General features: G+C 35.6%; 2 protein-coding genes across 5 annotated transcripts in view; one reads left to right on the top strand and one right to left on the bottom strand.

Moving 5' to 3' along the window:
• The first annotated feature begins 972 nt into the window (after window positions 1-972).
• Window positions 973-10,634, top strand: mrpl37 (mitochondrial ribosomal protein L37). Its single transcript, XM_048162673.1, has 7 exons — window positions 973-1,483; window positions 1,612-1,795; window positions 5,496-5,611; window positions 6,859-7,044; window positions 7,240-7,391; window positions 8,530-8,733; window positions 10,450-10,634. Exons 1-7 carry the CDS (start codon window positions 1,111-1,113, stop codon window positions 10,525-10,527), a joined length of 1,293 nt encoding a protein of 430 aa, XP_048018630.1. The 5' UTR covers window positions 973-1,110; the 3' UTR covers window positions 10,528-10,634.
• A 91-nt stretch (window positions 10,635-10,725) lies between these two features.
• The window catches only part of ssbp3a (single stranded DNA binding protein 3a), a 40,827-nt gene continuing 26,516 nt past the window's right edge, over window positions 10,726-25,036 (bottom strand). Inside the window, exons 5-18 of one of the 4 annotated variants that reach the window (XM_048162676.1) lie at window positions 23,585-23,674; window positions 21,153-21,227; window positions 20,908-20,967; window positions 20,767-20,821; window positions 20,027-20,100; window positions 18,122-18,183; window positions 16,212-16,260; window positions 16,083-16,118; window positions 15,923-15,989; window positions 15,752-15,822; window positions 15,580-15,649; window positions 15,425-15,453; window positions 11,939-12,040; window positions 10,726-11,852 (exon numbers count right to left, since the gene is read on the bottom strand). In XM_048162676.1, the coding sequence (XP_048018633.1) occupies window positions 11,823-11,852; window positions 11,939-12,040; window positions 15,425-15,453; window positions 15,580-15,649; window positions 15,752-15,822; window positions 15,923-15,989; window positions 16,083-16,118; window positions 16,212-16,260; window positions 18,122-18,183; window positions 20,027-20,100; window positions 20,767-20,821; window positions 20,908-20,967; window positions 21,153-21,227; window positions 23,585-23,674 (870 nt within the window). In that variant the 3' untranslated portion in view covers window positions 10,726-11,822. Of the gene's footprint in view, window positions 11,853-11,938; window positions 12,041-15,424; window positions 15,454-15,579; window positions 15,650-15,751; window positions 15,823-15,922; window positions 15,990-16,082; window positions 16,119-16,211; window positions 16,261-18,121; window positions 18,208-20,026; window positions 20,101-20,766; window positions 20,822-20,907; window positions 20,968-21,152; window positions 21,228-23,584; window positions 23,675-25,036 lie in introns of all 4 variants that reach the window. The other 3 variants (XM_048162675.1, XM_048162677.1, XM_048162678.1) reach the window with 3 other exon arrangements.

Below are 25,036 nucleotides of genomic sequence, written 5' to 3'. Positions count from 1 at the left end.
CTCACTTACATAAATGAACTATAGTGTCCTGCAGCCACAAGTAAAAAATATATAAAAAATATCAAAACTTTTGGTTTGACTATAATAGGCCTTGGGAGTGTGTGTGTGTGTTTTTTAATTTTTTAAATTTATTTATTTATTTTTTATAAAAAGTAGGTTCAAATGAGAGATTTTTTTTTATTATTCAAATAATAATATAGCCTACCACCAAATGACAGTTTGATGTTAAAATTATTATATTATATTATATTATATATTGTTATGTTATGTTATGTTATGTTATGTTATGTTATGTTATGTTATGTTATGTTATGTTATGTTATGTATTAAAGCGGAACTCCCCCTACAGGTTCTTTCAGTGAATCACACTGTCGTAAATACTCCAAGCACAGCTCTGGCGCACACCAGCGCAGTAGTTTTGCAAATACAGTACAATAAATCTCGATGGAGGTGGGTCATTTTCGAAATTGTCTTATAAAGTCATAATACATACATTGTTTTTGAATTACCGTAAAGCATTTGTCACTCTCGCGTGAACGTGAACATGAGGCGAGATTGTGTCGGGTCGGCGCAGCTCAACTTGCAAGTGCTGTTTTCTGGCGTAGACGTGCCAGAGGGGGTTAGTGCTCGCCTCAAACACACCACTACAAGTCAATTGACCATTGTAAGGACTTAGAAAACTATTTATGAAGGTAAAAAAAGTTACTTAATTCTGCTTTAAAACAATCTTCCAAGCAGATCAGATAAAATCTTTTTATTTTACAAATATTTTGTTATACATATGTTACATATCTGATTTAAACACCAACAAGTCATTTTAGAATGGCAAGAAAATTAGATTTGTATTATGAGTATTATATTATTATATTATGAACACAGATCTGTGGCTTTGAGTAAGTTTATGCAGCTTTAAATACCTGCATTGATCAATAGATGGCAGTGATGGGTAGTGTCTGTCACCATGTTCACTCCAGAAGAAGACAGACTCACTGCGTGACGTCACACAATCATGGCCGCCTCCTGAGTGAAACGAGAAAATGTCATAACGACGAGCATCATTGTTTCGTTGCTTTTTGGCTAATATATCAATTTCAGTTTTATTTTGGTAAAATGTTTAACTCAACAGTGCAAAGAATAAGGACACCGGCATTGAAAATAACACAAAACTGCAAATCAAAAGACTGTCATAGTGTCCTCATTATGATTCCTCATGGACGTCGCTGCTTGTCCACCAGCTCTTGCTTATATGGGAAGATTCTTCCGAGGAAAAAACCTCGGGTGGTGCATGAAATAGCCGGACTGGAGCCGATCACTTATGCTGACAGGATGCACTTCGTACCTGGACTGGCAAAGCCTAGGTTTCCTACCTGGGACCGTGGATGGAAAGACCCGACTCATTATCAGTCCCCTAAACTAGAAGATATGCCTCTGCATAAAGACAAACCCTGTTACATATTCAGTCAGAGGACGAATGTGCTGGGAGGTAGTTATAGTTCTTTTGTGTATTTTTGTGGGAGAGAGATATTTGGGTTTTAAGTAATATATATCATTAAATTTTTTCCTCACTATATATATATAGATGGATAATGTGTGATTGTGATCTGTTTTTAGGTGTTCGACAAGCCCTCTGGCTCAGTAAGTCAGTCCTCATTAAAGGGTTACCTGCTCAGATTCTCAGCCTGGCTGAAGATCCAGCCAATCAGATTGAGAATCAAGATGAGAGAGTACAGGACGCCATTAAAAACTCCAGACTGTGGGACACTACAGAACCCCGGCCGCCCAGAGAGAGGTTCTGGTACGTATCCTGCCCTCATTACTGATCCCACTTCTAGTGTCTAGAAACAAGGCTCCTTTAAAAAACAAAAATATGGCCTTTTTATAAATGCAACTTCTTAATTAGCAGTTGATCTTCAATAATGAAGTCATAAAATCTCTAGACTTTTAATGACACTAGCAGCTTTTTCCAATAAACCTTATTATAAGTGAATTTTTATAGAGTTGTTGATCTTGTGTTATTGATGAGAAGTCCAACGTTTTTGTATTTTACATAATTTCTTACTGCAATTTTTTTTATAATTTAAACTGTCCTTCCTAAAATTACTTGCTCCATACAAAAATGTGTCATCGTTAACTCATCCTCATGTTGTTTTAAAGCTGTATGACTTTCTTCTGTGAAACAGAAAAGAAGATATTTTTAATTTAATTCTATCATCATTTCTGTGAATCTCTTGAAAGTCCAAGCAAAATTGTCAAGCTTCAAAAAGTTAATGAATACATTAAATACATTAAAAGTAATTCTTATGAATTGAGCAGTTTAATCCAAGTCTTCTGAAGAGGCATGATTGCTATATATGATGGATGGATTTAGGCTTTTATTCACATATAAACATTCATCAATGCACATCAGATATGGTAATCAGAAGCTCAAAAATGCTTGTTTGACGTGCGAGAACCAATGAGGTTTTTGTCATGCGTTAAGTAACAATGGTAATTTGCAAGTTGCAAAGACACAAACCCAATTTTTTTTTTTTACTGTTAACAAAAATAAAATGATAGAAACAGAGAAAATTCCTTTCATTTTAAGATTGTCTGGTTGCTCTGGTTTAAAGTGCCCCCATTATGCTTTTGTGGATATTACCTTTCATGCAGTGTGTAATATCTCAAGAATATGTCTGTTTTCACTGAAAGCAAATCTACTTTGCATGCATTTCAAATGGATGAGGACTTGAGCAAGAATTGATACTGTAAAACTGATGCCATTGTTACTGTTCATATCACTTTGTATCAAGTGCTGAGGTTTACATCACATGCTGTAAGTGGTAGACCAATCACAACAGACTGAGCCATCTGACCAATCAGAACAGAGTAGACCATCCACAACAGACTGAGCCATCTGACCAATCAGAGCAGAGTAGACTCTTGGAGCTGAGTTCAAACCAGTGCACAACGTTTTGCTACAGTTTCTGGGTTGAACAACATGTTTCCTGGAAACGGTGTGCAACAGGTTTTGAGATATGTTTTCTCTTGTTTGGTGGGTGTGTCAAAAATATCAGCCCAATCAGCAGCAACATGTATATACACGCGGAATTAAAGAAACAGCTGGCACAATGGGTATTAATGTAACATAAAATAAAATACTATATTAATATATTGTATTGTGGAATGACACTCTTTTCACATCTTTTTTATTCTCCTCTGATTATATAATGGTAAATATTACAATATCATAGCACAACAATAGTGATCAGCAATAATGATAAGCCTAATACTCACAATAAAAATAATAAGGTCATATAGATCATAGCACAGTCTCGGAGGTAAGAAGTGGATTATCCGTCACCTGAAATGTTTGTCTTTTCATCCTGAAATGCGAGGCAAATGTTGAATCACAATAATTAGGAACCACAGTTTCCACAAATCCCTTCACTCGATTGGGATGTTCTCTTTTATTCTGGACGGCAAGGGCAGCGACTGTAACATCAAGCATATTTTGCAGTATTACACACGTATTTATACCAACTTCATCAGGCTCTGAAAATTCTTCAAATGTACACAAAGAATGGCCTTCTCAGCTGCCATAGTTGCAACTCTTGCGTCATCAGAACGGGGTGTTCAACGCACCACCGTTTCCGTTTAAAAAATGTTTTGCAATGTTTTGTCAGCGCTGAACGCATCCCAGATGCTGCAATGTGTATTATGAGAAAATGAAAGTGTTTTTTTGACCTTGGGTGCATGTAAATCTATTGTAGGATACCTCTAAAACAAAATTAGGAGCTTTTAAAATAGCATAATAGGGGCATCTCCCAAGTTTGACTTTTTATTTTGTCTTCTATCAAAAAAAATAAAGAAAATTAGGAAAAACAGGAAATTAGCTTAAGCGCGCTATGTAAACAACCACAGTTTTCTTTTGTGTGTGGTGTTTAGATGAGGGTAAATCTGGTAGTTACTGCAAATAATGCCACAACTGTCTTGCAGCTGTGGGTATGTTATTATAGGCAGATGGAACAGTGTGTGGTGCAACTGAATAAACACTTATTTTATAAAAATACAACTGAAATAAAACTATTTATGCACCATGAAAGATAACTAACACTAACTGAAAAACAAAATTAAAAAAAAAAAAAAAAAAAAAAAAAAAGTTATATTTTTTAAATTAGTGGATCTCAACCAGGGGCCTCAGCAAACTTCCAAAGGGGCTGCAGGATTTAATTTTAAGTTATTTAAATTAATATATTATTATGAATATAATTAATTAATAATCTTATTATTAATATATTAAAACAATCTATTATCTATCTGTTATTAAGGAACTTACAATTCTTGAAACTTCTGTAATTGCAAAATGAATTGTAAGTTAATTAAGTTATTTACTATAGCGACACTTAAAGTTTCTGTGAATAATATAAAATAGTTATATATTATAGTATAGTTCTGTTTAGAGTTATCAAAAGTACTGACTTCGATACTTAGTCGGTACTGAAATTTTAAAAATGTGACGAGAAATGTTTCCACTCCCGCTTTAAAAACTCTTTCAAATTTGAACACTTCCGTGTGCTTTCAAACGCTCCCGCGTGTTGATCATTGTAGCCAATCACAGACATATCCGATGAACGCATGAACACAATGGCCAATCAGAGGTGATTATGAATCCACTCAACAGCGCTCAAAGCGAATATTTTTAAAATTTCAATACCGATTGGTACCGAAATCGGTACTTTTGACAACTCTAGTTCTGTTAATATTATATTAGATAGGGGGCCTTGAATATTGTGTTGGACAAAGTTTGTAAAATAATGTGTTCATATTGAGATTGGGGGAGGGGGGTGGAGGGCTTTCTAGTTCAAGATAGGCATGTTTAATAGCATTATGTAGAGAGTCAGCCATATATCACAAATGTACCATGTTAATTTCATTGGAAGCTGTGCTACCATAAACATGCTCATTCTGTTCATCTCTGCACCATAAACAGACCCGCGGCTGAATGAACCGCGCACGGCAGCTACTGTCCCCTCTAACCCGACGCTTCATAATTGGCTCAACAGCTTCAATATGGAAGGTGGCATTTGGCCCGGTCCGTGACGCTCTGATGGAGTGTTGAATTTAATGATGGTCATTAAACACGGGCCAGTCTGCATTCCCAGCAGGCAGCTGCTCTGTAAAGCCTTTATTAATTAATTCTGCTCCTGGGAGGTCTGCCATTCATAAGAGCCTCTTTGATATCTCTCATCTCCCCGGTTAAAGTCTGCCCTTTGGTGGCTGTTTTATCTCCCAACTACTGCTGGCCCTTAACATTTTCCTTCTCACAAAAACCCGTCGCACCACAAGCACGAAAAGGCCATATTGACATTGACACGAAGTGACATTACACTCGGGAACATACGTTTGGTGAAATGGGAATGTTCACATCCTGTTTTGTATGAACAATCAAATGGGTAAAATAAGGTGTTTATGTGGGTAAACAGTATTTGAGATGTGTATTTTCTTTTCCTCTATAGTCCCTCGCTCTTGCACAGACTGCTTCACCTGTGCGGCGGCCTGCAGGTCACTCGTCCTGAGCTGGCCAAGAGGATTCTTGCTGAGAAATACAGTTTGGCAGCAACCTGGAGGAGAGGTGGGTGTACATTGAGCCACTTACTGTATGTCTTTTAATCAGGCTGAGTCTAGATTTTTACCAGGTGCATTTATGCACATCTTCTGCTATTAGTAGTAGTTAGTAGTCGACTAAAGATTGTTTTTTAAATGGCTAATACGGATGTATACAAAACTACCATTCAAGTTTTTGAAAGAAGTCTCCTATGCTTACTAAGGCTGCATTTATTTGATGAAAAATACAGTAAAAACAGTAATAATGTGAAATATATATATACATACATATATATATATATACACACACACACACACACACACACACATACACATATATATATATATATATATATATATATATATATATATATATATATGTATGTATTTATTTATTTGATGAAAAACACAGTAAAAATAGTAATAATGTGAAATATATATATATATATATATATATATATATATATATATATATGTAAAATGACCATTTTCTAATTTAATGTTAAAATGTAATTTATTCCTGTGATGCAAAGTTTTTCAGCATGATTACTCCAGTCTTCAGTGTCACATGACCCTTCAGAAATCATTCTGATATGCCGATTTGCTGCTCAAGAAACGTTTATCATTATTATCATTGTTGAAAACAGTTGTGCTGCTTAATATTTTTGTGAAAAATGATATATATATTTTTCGATTCTTTGATAAAATAGAAACATCATTCATACAAAATAGAAATATTTTAAGATAATTCTTTAATGTAATTTTTGATAGTTTTTTTAACAGGTCTTTGCTGAATATAATTATCAATTTCTCCCCCCCCCCCCAAAAAACTTTACTGACCCCAAATATTTCAAATAATTATTTGTTGAATTCAAAAAGGATGCAAATTAATTAGTCAGTTATTTCTCAAATACATTTAATACCATTTAATGATTAAAAATTAATTGATTATCTTACATAGTTTTTCTAACAGTGCTGTAGGAGTTTATTGTATTTCGTTTTTGTTCTTTCTTGGTTCTAAAATGGAAAAATACCAAAAAATACAAAAAATAATGCTTGCAAATGAGACATACACAAAATTGTGGGAATTAAATGCAAAATATTTACTAATTTTACAAAAATTGCAACAATTTTTGAAAAATTGTTTTTAAATTTTTCAAATTTTTCAATGTTTTAGTACTTTTTATTGAAAGCGCTATATGTACTGTAGATCAAAACTGGGGGAGGGGCTACCACTTCTATGGTACTTACTATGTAAAACTCATCTGTTTCCAGGAGAGGATGTGTTCCAGGTCAGAGGTCAGAATGGGTTTCTTTTGAACTCCATGACCCCTGTGCCCGTGTTGGCTGGAGAGGAGCAGATCCAGAGCACTGCTGATCAGGCTCTGGAGACCTTCTACCCCATCGCGCCCACCATCGACCTTCAGTGCACACACGTCTACCAGGAGAAGAACGACACAGGTCAGCTGCTGGCTTCATTCACAATCACTTACAGCAAGTTCCAGAAACATAGCAACTGGAAGTCATTTATTACAGATGTCAATCAGTCAGTGTCTCTTCAATCAAAGTAACCTTTAGCATGTCTAGTTTGAAATCATGTTCACATTATGGCAATAAAATGTATTGGTGGTTCATTGCTTGTTTCCATTTTGGCAGGTTTCAAAGAGGGCTATCCTTACCCTCATGCCCACACTCTCTTCCTGATGGAGATGGGAAACACCCCAAAACTCCTCCCCGAGCAGCTCCGTGCTAAGATGGTAATGTTCACCTTTGGAAACGCGCTGGCCAGAGCTCAAGCCCTGTATGGGGTAAGATCCTTGCATCTTTAAAAGATTCATTAGAACTATTGCTCAGGGCTGGGCGAAATATTGAGTATTTACAATGTAAAACTACTGTTCAGAAGTTTGAGGTCAGTAGGATTTTTTTAAATTATTTATTTATTCATCAAGAATGCATTAAGCTGATCAAAAGTTACCAATACTTTTACAGTTGTTACAAGAAAAAAAAGTATTTCAAAAGAACAGCATTTCTTGGAACTTACTTTTCATCAAAGAATCCTGAAAAAATGTATCATTTTGTCCACAAAAATATTACGCAGATCAACTGTTTTCAACATTGATAATAATCAGAAATGTTTCTTGAAATCAGCATATTAGAATGATTTCTGAAGGATCATGTGACACTGAAGACTGGAGTAATGATGCTGAAAATTCAGCTTTGACATCACAGAAAATGATCACATTTTAACATGTATTCACATAGAACACTATGAATTTTAGATTTTAATCATATTTCACCATATTACTGTTTTTACTGTATTTTTAATCAAGTAAATGCAGCCTTGGTGAACATAAGAGACTTCTTTCAAAAACATTGAAAACATCTTACTGAACCCAAACTTTTGAACAAAAGTGTATTTGCTGTAGTTTTGCTGATGATTGTACAGTTAATTAAATTGTAAATATAACAGTGATTTTAATGTGTTTTTATTTGCCCTTCAACTTTCTTTACCATATCTTTAGAATAGGTTTGTGATGCTTTCTGTATCATGACCTTCCAGTATGAGAGTGTTAAAAAGAGATGTTTTAATATTAATTGTAAGTTTAAACTCTTTCAGTGAATTGACAGAAAACAGCAAATAGTTTTCAGTATTACTAAAAAATGTTTGCTGAAATCTCCAAATGACATTTTTATTAGTAGAAAATATATGTATTTAAATAGTGCCGTTTGTTACTGTTTTGTTATATTGGTGCATATGAATAAACATATTTCTAGATCACTCTTCCTTGTGTTTATTTAGTGAAAAACAGCATGCATGTCATGCCTTGATTTTTTTTTTTTTTTTTTTTTACTGTTTTTTTATTTCTTGCATTAATTGAATATAGAGTTTGTCAGTAATAAGAAAGCAAAAAAGAAGATTACAAATATTCTCTGGTCATCCTGCAGAAGGAGCCCAGAGTTCTGGAGAAGCCCATCGTGGTGCAGAGTGTGGCCACTAACGGCCGTCTCTTCCAGTTCGTGGTCTTTCAGCTCAACACCACTGACCTGCAGTCTGACAGCGGAGTGAAGAATTTGGTATGGGTGGATGAGGACCAGCCTCTCTATGAGTTTGCCAAGGTCCGGCCTTATATCAAGAAGAAAGTTGTGAAGGTAAAGAGTCGAGTTCTTTCAGATACATTAAATTTGTCCATCAAAATGTGTGTCTGCATATAAACTACCATTCTTTTTTTTTTTTTTTTTTTAAGAAATTAAAGCGGACCTGTTATGCTTTTTTGATCTTACCTCTCCTTTAGTGTGCAGTCTAGCTGTTTGCACATGTAAACAGTCAAAATTACAAAGCACAAAGCCCACTGCAAAGGGAGTGAATCTCTCCAGCAGAAAACATCTGCCTGAAATGGTTTGTCTGTAGTGATGCCATTTTTTTCTGATGTAGACCATGCAACAGGCAAAACAGCTGTACATGAACTTCCAGTGGTGGATGAATGGAAGAGATCAGTGGTTTAAATGTATTTTTAACACAATTCCTTAGCAGTACAACCACAATCTTTTGTTGTGTTCTCACAGTTTTCTAAATACTTCTTCTTGAACTGTGCAGTTGGATGCAGGTCAGTGTGTTATATGGATGGACATCCAGTTTTTATCATGAAGTAGAGAAAATACATCTGACATGTAAGAGAGGTATATCAAAAAACAACCACTGCGGAACATCCTGGTGGTTCGGGTTGATCAACTTGTTCTTTTTTACTGTGATTATTGGACTTGGGCTTGAAATGATACAGCAAAAGTGGCATAGTTACAGTAGTGGTTACAGCGCCTCATGAAACCTCTGGGACTGATACCTGCCGGTCATGGTAAGGCGGATTACTTTTCTGACACATGCTCCAAGCGGTAGACAAATCACAACAGACTAGGGTCAGCTGACCAATCAGAGCAGACTGTGCTTTTTGAAAGGTGGGTTTAAAAAAACCTAAAACTAAAACAGAGCATTAAGAATGTACATTATAAGAAAAAATGTTTTTTGAACATTAAATCATGTAAACTTATTCTAGTAGATCCTCTGAACAACATTATTAACCTGTAAATGAGCATAATAGGGGCCTTTTAATACTTTTATTCATCAAGGATGCATTAAATTGATTGTGACGGTAAAGACATGTATGGTGATACAAAATATTTCAAATAAAGGTCCATTTGAACTTTCTGTTCATCAAAGAACCTGAAAAAAATGTGTCATGGTTTATACAAAAATTTATACCAGCAGCACAAAACTGCTTACAAAACGGATAGGAAATGTTTCTTGAGCAGCAAATCAGCATTTTAGAATGATTTCTGAAGGATCATGTGACACTGAAGACTGGAGTAATTTTGCTGAAAATTCAGCTTTGATCACAGGAATAAATTACATTTTAAAATAGAAAACAGTTATTTTAAATGGCAATAATATTTCACAATATTGCTGTTTTTACTGTATTTTGATCAAATAAATGAAGCCTTGGTGAGCACAAGAGACATCTGTCACAAACTTTGTGGCCTCTCCAAAAAAAAAAGTGTGAATTTCAGTTAATGCTAAGATTCTTATCTTTAGTTGTTGATTTTTAATATGGTTAAACATTGAGTTTTGTATTTGTTTTGACCGTCTAAGGTGAGTTGTGCTGTGTAGAAAGCCATCATTTTCTTTTGGTTTACAAAGAACCGTTACGTGCTTTGAAAGTCCTGACCAATACTTGGAATGCTGTGGTCAACAAATCAGAATTCCAGTAATTGAGTTGTGAAATACAAGAAGGTGGTGTCAAGTTTTCGGTTTTGTGTGACCTCAGTGGTTATTGTTGGTTTGCTGACTGAACATGTCACACTCTTCATTTGTAGGTCCCTGCTGGTTTGTCAGGATATCAGCCTAACACCTTCAAGAAGTTCCTGGCGCTCCACCTACACGGCACAGCGTGAACGGACCAAAGCACCTCTGCCAAAACGATCATGACATTTACTTCCTTAAAATCCCATGAATGGAAAATAAATGAACTCTGAATAAACTATTGGCAATTAAGTCTAAACATGACTGTTCCTTTGAATGTCTCCTAACTAATACTGACAGAAACATTTGGTTAATATATATATTTATTTGCAGAAGACATGAGACAGAAATAAGAGTGGTATGAAACAAAAAATAATTTAATCATAAAAATTACACAAGTCATTTTACTGCATCTTCCAAAGAACAAAATATACATTGTAAAGGCTAAACAACATGGTGTAACAGGTCAAGAGTGGCCATACAGCATCATAACAGACTAAAGAAGAGAAAAACCTTCGAAAAATATATAGTTAACTGTCCTTTGGGTGTTTGCTGCACGTCTTCAACTGTGACTAAAAGCAAACAGCAATGGGTCAAAAACACAATACAACAGCACAAAGGATAAAGAGAACTAAGTCAGTGTGAAAAGATGCAGTGTTATATGAAGAAGCGTCGCTGCATTTGGCTGAACTGCCAACCAAAAACACTTGATAATCACATCATCTGAGGTTCCCATGGAAAAGTGATAAATGTCATAAAATGTTTTATGTTAGGTGCCATTAAAAGGCTTCTGCAGTAAAATCCATTGTTATAAAACAACATGACATGAAACCGAAGAAACAAAACATTAATTTTGCTAACGGTCCATTGCCTTCCCAAGGATGCGATGAAAGGAAGGACGGCAGATTTGTTTGTAATTCCCATTGGTGCATATCATCAAATCTGCTGTAGCCAAAGCTGTTCCTCTGGATTAAGTCATTTTCAAGGAAGCCATTACAGTGTGATGAACTTGTTTTGAAGCATTTTAAAAGATCAGAGACTAGATCCTAAAATACTCTAATGGAATGTTACACAAACGCTGCAGAAGAAGCACATGGTATTCTGTACTACATCCACAGTGTGAATATTGTCATGGGAGATCCATTGAGATCCATTTAACAAAAAGTAGCAAATTTTTGTTGTCTTGTCCTGTGTGGGCTTCTATGTTAAAATGATACGAAAATATTAAAGTGGTTTAAAATGAGGGAGCTCCCATCTCAGACAGGTTCTTCCTGTAGGCAGATTTCATCTGTCCGTGCTGAAGTTAGGAGCGTACACCTCATCCAGAGCTGCGGTAGGATTTGGTTCTCATGGATGTGTGACATTAGAGTCACTCTTGTTCTTGGTGAGGTTGGTCCCTGGTCTTTGAGACACCTACATGAGGCGTCTTGGAGCTGAAGCTCGTCCTTCACACACTCATTGTCATTGTCGGTGAGTACTGAAGAGAGAAAGAAGAGTTGATTTAGACAGACCCCAAATATTCATCTTTACAAGTCATCTGTTCATGTGCGTGTTGGCGCTCACGTTTTCATTTTGGAACGAGTGAAGGAAGCTTCCACTTAGTTCGCTGTCATCTCGTGGCGTTCCTGGTGGGTTACTCATGCCACTCAGATTATTAGGGGAGTTCTGGGATTGTAAAGAACAAACACCAAGATGTCAGCGTTTTTCTTTTTTTCATTTTTCATTATAAAACTGAATGTTCCGATCCTTGGCTATGACTGGCTGAGCTGCGTTCGAAGCTGTTGTAAAACACTCTCCAAACATACACCTCTGACCTCATTGCATCAATATTAATGTGCCATTGCATATGTGTATTGCTACGTCTTTGTTTTGTTTGGCAACCATTCTGCTAAACATTCCTACATTGCTTGATTATTTGTTATCAATAAATGATTACATTTTCGTTTCTGTGTTTATTTTATGAAACCTTGCCATCTATATGTCTTAGATGGAATGTTTTTGTGATTTCTGAGAATAAATTGTGTAATTACAGACATTTGACGTTATATTTGAAAGCCATCATTACTAAGAGTAAGTAGGTATGAACTGCATTGACATTAAATGGTCTTAAATGATGGTCTTTTGTTTAGAATTTTTCTTCAACTACAGAACACAAACTAATTTATTTTGACCAATGAATGTCGAGTATTTTTTTAATCATTGTGATTGCATTCACAAAGAGCATTTTCTCTACAACTAAATATTTCAGAAATGAGCAGAAAAATGTATACTTCCATTCAAACCTAAGTTTTTTTTAAAAAAATGTTTCTATTAATTGTTAATGTTTAGCATCATTACTCCAGTCTTCAATGTCACATGATCCTTCAGAAATCATTCTTATATGACGATTTGATGGTCAGGAAACATTTATTATTATTACCAATGTTGAAAACAGTTGTACTGCTTTATATTTTTTGTGGAAACATGAATATGTCTTTATTGTCACTTTTGATTAATTTAAAGGTGCCCTCGAATGGAAAATTGAATTTACCTCGGCATAGTTGAATAACAAGAGTTCAGTACATGGAAATGACATACAGTGAGTCTCAAACTCCATTGTTTCCTCCTTCTTATATAAATCTCATTTGTTTAAAAGACCTCAGAAGAACAGGCGAATCTCAACATAACACCGACTGTTACGTAACAGTCGGGATCATTAATATGTACGCCCCCAATATTTGCATATGCCAGCTCATGTTCAAGGCATTACACAAGGGCAGCCAGTATTAACGTCTGGATCTGTGCACAGCTGAATCATCAGACTAGGTAAGCAAGCAAGAACAATAGCGAAAAATGGCAGATGGAGCAATAATAACTGACATGATCCATGATTACATGATATTTTTAGTGATATTTGTAAACTGTCTTTCTAAATGTTTCGTTAGCATGTTGCTAATGTACTGTTAAATGTGGTTAGAGTTACCATCGTTTCTTACTGTATTCACGGAGACAAGAGTCGTCGCTATTTTCATTTTTAAACACTTGCAGTCTGTATAATTCATAAACACAACTTCATTCTTTATAAATCTCTCCAACAGTGTGTAATGTTAGCTTTAGCCACGGAGCACTATCAAACTCATTCAGAATCAAATGTAAACATCCAAATAAATATTGTACTTGCGGAAGCGTGAGGAATTAAAGGGGCCGCAGCATGAATCGGTGCATAGTTAATGATGCCCCAAAATAGGCAGTTAAAAAAATTAATAAAAAAAAAAAAATCTATGGGGTATTTTGAGCTGAAACTTCACAGACACATTCAGGGGACACCTTAGACTTATATTACATCTTGTGAAAAAACGTTTGATGGCACCTTTAATGCATCCTTGCTGAATAAAAGTATTAATTAATTTCAAATAAAGAAAACCTCCCTCAGCAGTGTTTATTCTACATAGAAATTCCCAAGACTATTTGAATATTTCTATGTTTTCTATAATAAAAAAAGTTATTATAATATATAATCAGGGTTTTTTCCTGGGTCAAAAATGGTCTTTGGTGGTGGCGAACGAACACGGTCATCCACACACACAGTACAAAGTGCCCTACCCATGTGAACTGTGAGCCCAGTACTGACATAAAATAATAATAATAAAAAAACAGCAGCATGAAAAATACTATTCTATACAGAAAGCGAGCAAAGATTGCCGTCTTTATAATCCAATAATCACTGAAGCTGTCAATTACAACACGAGGTATGCAAAGCTGCACTCTTGCGAAAACTCCTATTATAATCAATGAAGCCATCTATGCTGTGCAATGAATCTCTTATTGACATCAAGTTTACACTTTGTTAGTTATAATGAAAGGATTCGCGAGTGTGCAGAACAAAAACTCTGCTGATTGGAGCGATGTTGAGCTGATTCTGACTAACTTACATCTGATTGGTCATTGTTTTCACGCGCTCGACAGATATGTCTGTGATTGGCTACAAAGCTCAACGCTGCAAAATCACATTGGAAATAGAAACCTTTTGCAAACACAAACACTCACAGGAGTGTTTTAAAGCAGACGGCTATTAGCGGAATATACTATAAGGAAGCCGCCAAAATATATTTTCAATGCAGAAAATCCCTGTTAAAGGTCCCGTTTTTCATGGTTTTTTGAAGCTTTGATTGTGTTTATAGTGTGCAATATAACGTGTTCATGTTTTGCGTGTAAAAAAACACAGTATTTTTCACATAATTTACTTATCTGTATACCGCTGTTTCCACTGTCATAAAAACGGGCTGATGACTTCCTTGTTCTATGAAGTCCCTCCTTCAGAAATACGTAACGAGTTCTGATTGTGCCAGCGGTTCCTGTGTTGTGATTCGACAGCAGCTTAGCGCATCTTGCCCGGAAAGGTCACGCCTCTTACCATAACGTGGAGATGCACACGCTCAGTGTTATTGTAAACATGTCTTTAATTTTACCCTATCAATCTGAGCCGGAATCAGACCCGGTGATTGGACTGCGGGATGAAAATAACAGCGTTTCGACGACATGGCGACAAACACACTCTACAAACGCAACTCTTGTGTATTCCTGTGGGCGGAGGTTAGTCAAAAAACTGTTTTAGTGACGTCATTAAAGAAGGAAGTAGAGGGATGTAGTCCAAACTGGCCGTTCGATGTAGGCGACTTCTGTTAAATAAAATATCTCGCTTGGCATTGAACTTTGAGCTTTAAAATTTTACAGATTTTATTTATACTCTAACAACAACATTACACACTAACTAAAGTTTGAAACATGGGATCACGAAGAACGGGACCTTTAATAGTCACACAGTTGATTTTGTGTAACCTTTTGGAGGTGAAATAATTTTTTTTTAAACTAAAATTACTTTAACCATATTCAAGTTTAGTTTAAAAAATTAATTTCAATACAGTCTCAGAATTAGAAGTTGATATTTAAAGATCAGCATATGCCAGATCCCTCAGTCTCAAGCATATTGTAACAAGAACAGACATGCTGTGCTAGTTTTCAGATGATTTAAACAGAAATAATAGGTCTAAATAATAAGTTGAATAATACCTTTGGGAGCCCATCTATGTCACCCGAACCTGTGAGAAAAGTAAAAATGAATCATTTGCAAATCTTTAGATCACTTGAGGTTCATTGATCTAATTAGGAGGGCAAGACAATGTTTATAACAATTTATGTAGTTGCTATGGTGAATCGTGTTTTACCTAACGAGCCATTCATGTGATGCGGCTCCAGTCCTCCCATTGGGCCGTCTGACCCCGGACCCATAGGAAACTACAGACACAGACAAAGAGAGCATTTACAAAGCGATCAAAGACACAATCAGAGTCCATGCAGCAGCGGCGATAAAGACAGCGGAGGAGTGGAGTAACTCACACTAGATCTGTTTCCTCCTGGTGGGACTGAGTTTATCAGTGTGTAGAGGTTTTCACCCGAGTTAGTGGAGTCTGTGAACACAGAGGGGGAGGTTTACGCATTTTAAAGAGTCATCGTGAAACTCTGGGGCCAGTAATGTTGCCAGTAGATAGAGATGTGATAAGCCATTACCTGCTGGACTTGGCATGATAGGTGTTCCTGGAGGACATCCACCACCTCCTGCTCCTCCTGGAGGACCCTGTGAAAACAGGACAGCAGAGACTGAGACTGCAGCCAGTTTCTTTCATGACAGACAATATCATAAATGAAGAAAAAAGAAATGATCAGTTACCACATATGTTCCTGGGGATGATGAGGAATATGGGATCTGTGAAGCCAAAAGTTTATTTATCAGCCAAGTTCGCCAGATATCACTAATTCATTCTCTAAAACATCAGCTGAGTTTTCTGAAGCATCTTACCGTGTTTCCATTATTAGGATTAGGCCACAGTCTGCCTGCTCCTGCTCCCCTGTACAGACAAACACAGAAGTTTCTACTTTGTAACTGTGATAAGAACATCAAATAAGTCTCTGGTATGCAAGATCAGACAGACTAAATAAAACTACAGAAAATAATTTCACTGATGATCTCATGATCTAGGGTTCAAGTGTTTGCATGTTTGTTTGTTTTTATATATAAAGCTATTTATGTATTAAAGTGACACTTCAAAATCAAAGGTTTTGCCTCTGAAGTTCACAGTTTTATATTTAGTAAAGAATTACACGTTCTAAAGCTTTACATTAGAAGTGTGTGTTTTTTTAATGTTAACCCTATAAAACCAAATGTATCATATTTGATACACAAATTTCTTTGCTTAAAAACCTGTTGTACACAATCTATTACACGCCGTCTGACGTCTGTTTGATAGTTTATACTTTTTTGCACGTAAAGGCCTTTTAGTATAAAAACATCGACCTTCAGATTGTGGTACATGTGGTACAAGAACACTTACTAGACTTAAGCAACTAAGTTTTACTTAGTTTACTAAGTTTTTCTAGAAAAATCACATTAAAATGTGAGCATCAAATATGATACATCTTTTTGAGGAATGTTTATTTGTAAAAATTTCTCAATCATTACTGTATTGCATTGAGCTTTGGTTATAAAAACAAGCATTTAAATATTAATCTTAAATTTTTTGCTCTGTTTGGTCCTTTAGATAAAATTTAGGTGTTTTTTTCCCTAAAATATGAGATCCATATTCTCACTATATCATACTATAGGAGTCATAAAAGCCTGATGTACACTCTAAAAAATGCTGGGTTAAAAACAACCCAAGTTGGGTTGAAAATGGACAAACCCAGCAATTGGGTTGTTTTAACCCAGCGGTAGGGTTAAATGTTTGCCCAACATGCTGGGTAGTTTTATTTAACTCAACTATTGTTTAAAAATTACTGTATTGCTTAATTAAAATGAACCCAAAGTATGTTGGAAATGAACATTTATTAATGTTCAATGAATAATTATTAAACAATAAACATTTATTAAATTGCTTATTAATAAATTTATATTAATAGACTATTAAACTATTAAATTTATATTAATAAAATATTAAAGCTTATTTACCTTTTGTCTATTATTGTTGCCTCTAATTGCATCTGGTTTTTAATTTCCCAACTATTTTGGGTTCATTTTAAGCTAGCCATATAACAATTTTTAAACAATAGTTGGTTTAAATAAAACTACCCAGCAGGTTGGGCAAACATTTAACCCAACCGCTGGGTTAAAACAACCCAATTGCTGGGTTTGTCCATTTTCAACCCAACTTGGGTTGTTTTTAACCCAGCATTTTTTAGAGTGTATCAAATATGATACTCAACAAAAAAAACAAATATGCAAACTGTTTTTTTAGATTTGAAATATTGACTAAAGGTTAAAAAAAAAATAATTTCTGACTATTATTTCACATGTCAGGCTTAACAGGGTTAAAATACTTCCTCCATTCCTAGTTTAATATGCAGAGACAACATAACAAAAGTATTGAAGCTTGTTTCCACCACTAAATAAAATAAAAAAGGTAATTGCAATTTTTTATCTCACAATTCTGACTTTTTTTTCCTCAGAATTGCAAGATTTAAACTCACAATTGCAGAAAAAAAGTCAGAATTGTGAGATTCGCAATTACCTTTTTTATTTTTTATTTCATGGCGGAAACAAGCTTCCATATAGAATTCATCTGTATGTTAATTCTCCTTTAATGTTTTGATTGCACCCAGAGACACTTTTCTGTTTTGTTTGAGCATCCTTACCAATTTGACACAAAAACATATAAGTTGGTAAAAATCCTATAATATGATACCATAAATGCGATAAACTGGGAAAGTCCTTACATGTTCACGCCTGGCATTCCAGGGCCCATGGAGTTTGGAGGCCTCATTCCTCCGCCATAGTTCTGTAATGATAACCAAGGATCAGCCTATGATACCCAGCCCCCGAGAGGACACCATGAGAGAAAAGAGAACAAGGACACGGTTAGTTTAGAGGAAAATGGGCTGAACATAACAAGGATTATGGCTGATATGAAAGAAGATTAATGCTGTAGTAAAGACTGTGAATGTGTGGATGGAGTACAAGGGCTACATGAGGACTGGCTCAGGATCAGAACACAAGAAATGCATTCAAAGAAGTGGTGTACGGGTAGGGCTGGGTGATAAACATCAAATATTGACAATATATTCATGGATGATTTTGCTGCCAATTCTAGTTGTGTACTAAATTGAAATTTAAGTAGAAAAAATAGCTATTAGACTTTGTATGTTATCAAAGTTTCTGTTTCAATTAAAAATTGAAAACATGCTGATTCCGACGCTCCAAAGCTTCATGAAGCAGTGTTTTGAAATTGGCCATCGCTATATATATCTCGTTATTTTGTTTTTTTGGCACACCAAAAATATTCTTGTTGCTTTATAATATTAAAGGATTAGTTCACACAAAAATGAAAATTCTGTCATTAATTACTCACCCTCATGCCGTTCCACACCCGTAAGACCTTCGTTAATCTTCAGAACACAAATTAAGATATTTTAGTTGAAATCCGATAGCTCCCTGAGGCCTCCATAGGGAGCAATGACACTTCCTCTCTCAAGATCCATAAAGGTGCTAAAAACACATTTAAATCAGTTCATGTGAGTACAGTGATTCAATGTTAATATTATAAAGTGACGAGAATATTTTTGGAGCGCCAAAAAAACAAAATAACGACTTATTTAGTGATGGCCGATTTCAAAACAACGCTTCAGGAAGCATCGGAGCATAAATGAATCAGTGTGTCGAATCTGCAGTTCGGAGCGCCAAAGTCACGTGATTTCAGCCGTTGGCAGTTTGACACGCGATCTGAATCATGATTCGATACACTGATTCATTTATGCTCCGAATCTTCCTGAAGCAGTGTTTTGAAATCGGCCATCACTATACAAGTCGTTATTTTGTTTTTTTGGCGCTCCAAAAATATTCTCATCGCTTTATAATATTAATATTGAGCCACTGTACTCACATGAACTGATTTAAATATGTTTTTAGTACCTTTATGGATCTTGAGAGAGGAAGTGTCCATTGCTCCCTATGGAGGCCTCACGGAGCTATCGGATTTCAACTAAAATATCTTAATTTGTGTTCTGAAGATTAATGAAGGTCTTACGGGTGTGGAACGGCATGAGGGTGAGTAATAAATGGCAGAATTTTCATTTTTGGGTAAACGAACCCTTCAATATTGAACAACTGTACTCACATGAACTGATTTAAATATGTTTTTAGTACATTAATGGATCTTGAGAGAGGAAATGTCATTGCTGGCTTTACAGGCCTCACTGAGCCATCGGATTTCAACAAAAATATCTTAATTTGTGTTTCTGAAGATACGAAGGTCTTACGGGTGTGGAACGGCATGAGGGTGAGTTTCATTTCTGGGTGAACTAACCATTTAAAAGAACAGCATTTATTTGAAATCGAAATTTCTATAAATAAATGTAAATGCAACATTATAAATGTCTTTACTGTCATTTTTGGTTAATTTAATGCTTCCTTGCTGAATAAAAGTATTAATTTCTTTTTTATTTAAATTTCAGTGTGTATATATACACATTTTAAGATTTAAGATATTAAATAGTGAGGTAAAAATATTGAGATACAGTTCTTTTGGCTATATATCACCAAGTCCTATTAGTGAGCAAAAGTAATTGATGGGGTCTAGGGCAACGGTATTCACATTTTCATGAATGACAGTATAAGATCCAGACCTGTGGTCCCGGTCCCATCGGGCCCATTCCACGAGGAGCATTCATTCTCTGCATGGTTGCCAAGTTTGGATGGCCTGAGCAAATAATAACAACATAATTCAGAAAAATCAATAATCATTTAAAAATTGAACAAACATACACTTCAAAATTAAAATCAATTAAATGACAATGCTGAATTTGCACTTGCAGAGAAGTTCATCATCAATAAACACTTGATCTCATTAGTTTGTTTGTTTGTTTATTGCCATATCAGCAACTATTTCCATGGCAAGATAATTAAATAAATAATATATAATATATAAAGAAACAGAATTAGCAAAGTAAAAAACAACAGCTTATAACCAGCTCACATAAATACTGTATAACAAACAATATATAAGATTTTTCATTTCGAAATTTATGAAAAGAAAAACTTAAGATTATTCCTGGTGAAACATTTTTAAAAACATCCATTAAAGAACTTTTTGTGTAAAAACAATGCCTAGTGATATTCAAAGCAGTACATTCCAACAAAATGTGTTTTATGTGTTTTTACATAGCCTATTGGTGGTACATCACCTTTCAATAAAAACAAATGAGTAAGTCTGGAATGACCAATTCGGCATCTAGTGTAAACAGTCTTCATTTATGATTGGATTAACTTTATATAACTTATTATTAACACAGCTGTTCCATTCCATTTGCCATTTTTTGGCATATATACAAGTTGAGATCTGATGGCTATCTCATTAGTCTCTTACCTGTTGGTCGTGTGGGGTCCATCATGTTTGGAGGCAAAGGCTGCCCACCGGGAGGCTAAAGAAACAAAGACAGTCAGATGCTAAAATAAGTATTAAGAGTTAATAAACACTATTGTTTGACACATTTTTAATGTGACTTACCGGATTACCCATTCTGATGGGCGGCCGAGGTCCTCCAGCATAGCGAGGAGACATAAAAGGCTAGAGAAGGGAATATACAGAGACATACAGTTTTAACAAAACAATGCAACAGCATGTAACCAATACAAAAGCTGACAGGGAGACGGGGAAGAACAACAGGAATATTTTAGCAAAAGCATATCAGAATGTGTGCATAACTGATATCAGCAGAGAGCACATGTGTACATTAATATGTGTGCTGTTACCTGTCCATGCGCCCCCATCATGTTAGAGTTTGGAGGTAGCTGAGCGTGAGGGGAGGCTTGGGAACCAGGTGGTCCCTGCAGAGGGGGGTGGGGGGTTGGAGCAAGAGGAGGTTGCCATAGTACCAGCAGCGAAATGCCAAGAGAAAGACAGAGCAAAGTCAAAGACAGGACAGGTGAAAGCAACAGGTGCAGATCAAGAGAACAGAGCCGAGGGCAAAAGCTCAGAACTAGTTTGATGTGGAGCCGATATCTCTCTTGGTTCTTAAAGGATTAGTTCATTTCAGAATTAAAATTTCCTGATCATTTACTCACCCTCTCGTCATCCAAGATGTTCATGTCTTTCTTTCTTCAGTCGAAAAGAAATTAAGGTTTTAGAGGAAAACATTCCAGGATTATTCTCCTTACAGTGGACTTCAATGGGTACAACAGGTTGAAGGTACAAAATTCAGATTCAGTGCAGCTTCAAAGGGCACTACGTGATCCCCGCCAAGGAATAAGGGTCTTATCTAGCAAAACAACCGGTCATTTTCTAAAAAAATAAAAAATTATATAGTTTTTAACCACAAATGCTCATCTTGCACTAGCTTCACGTTGCAGGTTATGTGTGACGTAGGCGAAAGTACCGAAAAACTTAATCTCATTTTCTCCTCCAACTTCAAAATCATCTAACATTGTTGTTTTACCTTTTTTTGTAAAGCGCATTTGACTTTGACTTGGCACATTCGCTTTGTAAACGCATTAGATCGGTACTTCCCCCTATGTCACGTGTGACCTTTACAACGTGATTACATAATGCGTGAAGTCATGGACACTAGTGCAAGATGAGCATTTGTGTTTAAAATAAAAAGTGTATAAATTCTATGACCGGTCGTTCTGCTAGATAAAACCCTTATTCATAGAGCTCTTTGAAGCTGCACCGAAAATGCAATTTGGACCTTCAACCCCATTGAAGTCCACTATATGGAGAAAAATCCAGGAAAGTTTTCCTCAAAATCCTTCATTTCTTTTTGACTGAAGAAAGAATGACATGAACAGCTTGGATGACATAGGGGTGAGTAAATTAACAGGAAATTTTAATTCTGAAGTGAACTTTTGCTTCAAGACCCTATTATGTGGCGACCCCAAAATAATCAAGTGGCACCAAAGCTGCTTATTGTACATAAATGGGATTAAAATTCAAATATTTAAGTCAAATGTCATACAAATTCACGATATTAATCAATTAATAAATATCTGATTTTAAATTATTATTATTATTATCATTATTAATAAGAGAAAACACCATGTTAATTATCCATGCAAGTAATCTTGTATTTAATGCCTGTATCAGTACTTAAGGTCTGGGTATTTTAGTTTATATTGTATAGTTTTAATTACAGTTTTTGAGTTAACATCTGAATCATTTGGATATTTTGTTGCTAATTCTACCAAATGACAAATTTCCACTAAAATATTGTTATATTTGAACACAAATGAATGCACAGCTTTTGACATCAACAACACAATGAATGTTGACTAATTGTCTAAAACTATTTATTTTCTATAATATAAAATACATTCAGAAAATATATTTTAATGTTTTTTTCTTACTATCTTTACCCTACTACCTCTCACTAAATCAATTTGCAATTGAGAGTTTTTTTTCTCTTACTTGATGACAAAATTCAAGTCGTAATATGCTATGCAATTTTGCTTCAAGTAAATTTATCAGGTTTTAAGGATGTTTAGATATTTTTACAGAAAAAACAAAAAGCATAATAATTAAGAACATGTTTTTATAGTGTACAAATGATCATCTATGTCACCACTAGAGGGCAATGGGGTTTAAGCGTAGTCCAAACAACCTCAAAGGCACTCAACTGTTTCAAGTTTTCCTGCATACCCACTGATGCATGTTTCAAGACTTGCATAAACCAGTTCTATGTTCTGCAGCTCTCAGTATCTGAGAATCAGCGCCTTTCCGTGTGCCCGCAAAGCCCTCGGAGGGTCATGACTCCATCTGGTCTGAGAAAAGAGCTCTCCAAATGCTTCCTTCCATAAGTTTATAATAAACATTGTATTATCCATAAATCTTTTCCAAGAACTCATTAAGATATTTTGTTGAGTCACCCTCTCGGAAATCTCCCGAGTGATAAAGCGTTAACTCCGCTGCTGAAGGTGCATCCCACCAACACATTTAGCGCTACTCAGCAGGGCAACAGTGAGCCTGCTCTCAGAGTGGAGAATGAACACAACCCTGCCTGCCATTAGCGGCTAATGGTCGCAATCAGACCGGTTCCCTGCAGACACTGGGCTTGGCAGATGACCAGAGACCGTGGCATAATGGTTCCTCTGTGAACCAGCGGCACGTGTCTGTGCACCTGAGGGCTTGTAGTTAGATGGTTACAGACGGCTTATGGAGATGGGTTAAAGGCTGAGGAGGAGTGACCCACCTGAAAGAATCCGGGGGGCATGGGGCCACCTGACATCCCGTCCCCGGGGGGCATGTTTCCTAGGACTGGACTTGGTGCTGCAGCGGCGCTCTGTGATGAGAAAAAAAAAGCAATAATGATGGGGATTCACATGTACACTACTATTCAAAAGTTTAGTTTTTTTTTAAAGAAAATACTTTTATTCAGCAAGGTTGCATTAAATAGTTCAAATGTGACAGAAAAAAGATTATTATTTATAATAAATGCTCTTATTTTGAACTTTCTATTTAAAGAATCCTGAAAAAATGTATCACAGTTCCACAAAAATATTATGCAGATCAACTGTTTTCAATATTGATAATATTAAGAAATGTTTCTTGAGCAGCAAATCATCATATTAGAATGATTTCTGAAGGCTGGAGTAATGATGCTGAAAATTCAGCTTTGCTATAACAGGGATTAATTACATTTTAAATACGTTAGTAGCTCCAACATTTCAAAATCAGAAGTTCAGGTTTAGTTTTTCTAGTTCCTAATTGTAATGTGTGTCCCCCACATTACATGTATAATTCAAATGTAGATGCACAAATATCAACAAGTCACGGCATGATCTCAGAATTCCACTTTAATCTGATTACAGTATTAAAAAAAAAAAAAAAAAAAGTAAACTTCAGCCCAAGCAGATTTATTTGAAGAAGAATCACTTTGAATGCATTTTAATGCCAAGAACAAAACTCATATTTAGGAAAGATCACCCATGAAAACAGCTGTGGTGAATATTGTGTCGTGCTACAATTTCCAAAGCAAACCTGTAGTACATACTACATTAAACATATCTGCTTAAAACTGTTCAAAAGTTTGGGGTCAGTAAGATTTTTTTTTTTTTTAAAGAAATTAACACTTTTATCCAGCAAGGATGGATTAAACTGATCAAAACTGGCAGTAAATATGAATTCTATTTCAAATAAATGCTGTTCTTTTGAACTTTCTATTTATTAAAGAATCCTGAAAGAAATGTATCACTGTTTCCACAAAAATATTAAAGGGTTAGTTCACCCAAAAATGAAAATTATGTCAATAATGACTCACCCTCATGTCGTTCCAAATCCGTAAGACCTCCGTTCATCTTTGGAACACAGTTTAAGATATTTTAGATTTAGTCCGAGAGCTTTCTGTCCCTCCATTGAAAGTGTATGTACGGTATACTGTCCATGTCCAGAAAGGTAATAAAAACATCATCAAAGTAGTCCATGTGACATCAGTGGGTTAGTTAGAAGTTTTTGAAGCATCGAAAATACATTTTGGTCCAAAAATAACAAAAACTACGACTTTATTCAGCATTGTCTTCTCTTCCGGGTCTGTTGTATATCCTCGACAGTGATGCTGTTTCTTCTTTCCTGTTTTACGGTGGTTGGCATCCAGCTTATTGGTGCATTACCGCCCCCTTCTGCTCCGGACAGTGACGCTGATGAC

This window comes from Megalobrama amblycephala, linkage group LG17, assembly GCF_018812025.1.
Source record: "Megalobrama amblycephala isolate DHTTF-2021 linkage group LG17, ASM1881202v1, whole genome shotgun sequence".
Classification (NCBI taxonomy): domain Eukaryota; kingdom Metazoa; phylum Chordata; class Actinopteri; order Cypriniformes; family Xenocyprididae; genus Megalobrama; species Megalobrama amblycephala.
The sequence above is the reverse complement of the archived record's forward strand: the minus strand, read 5'-3'. Positions and strand labels throughout refer to the sequence as shown.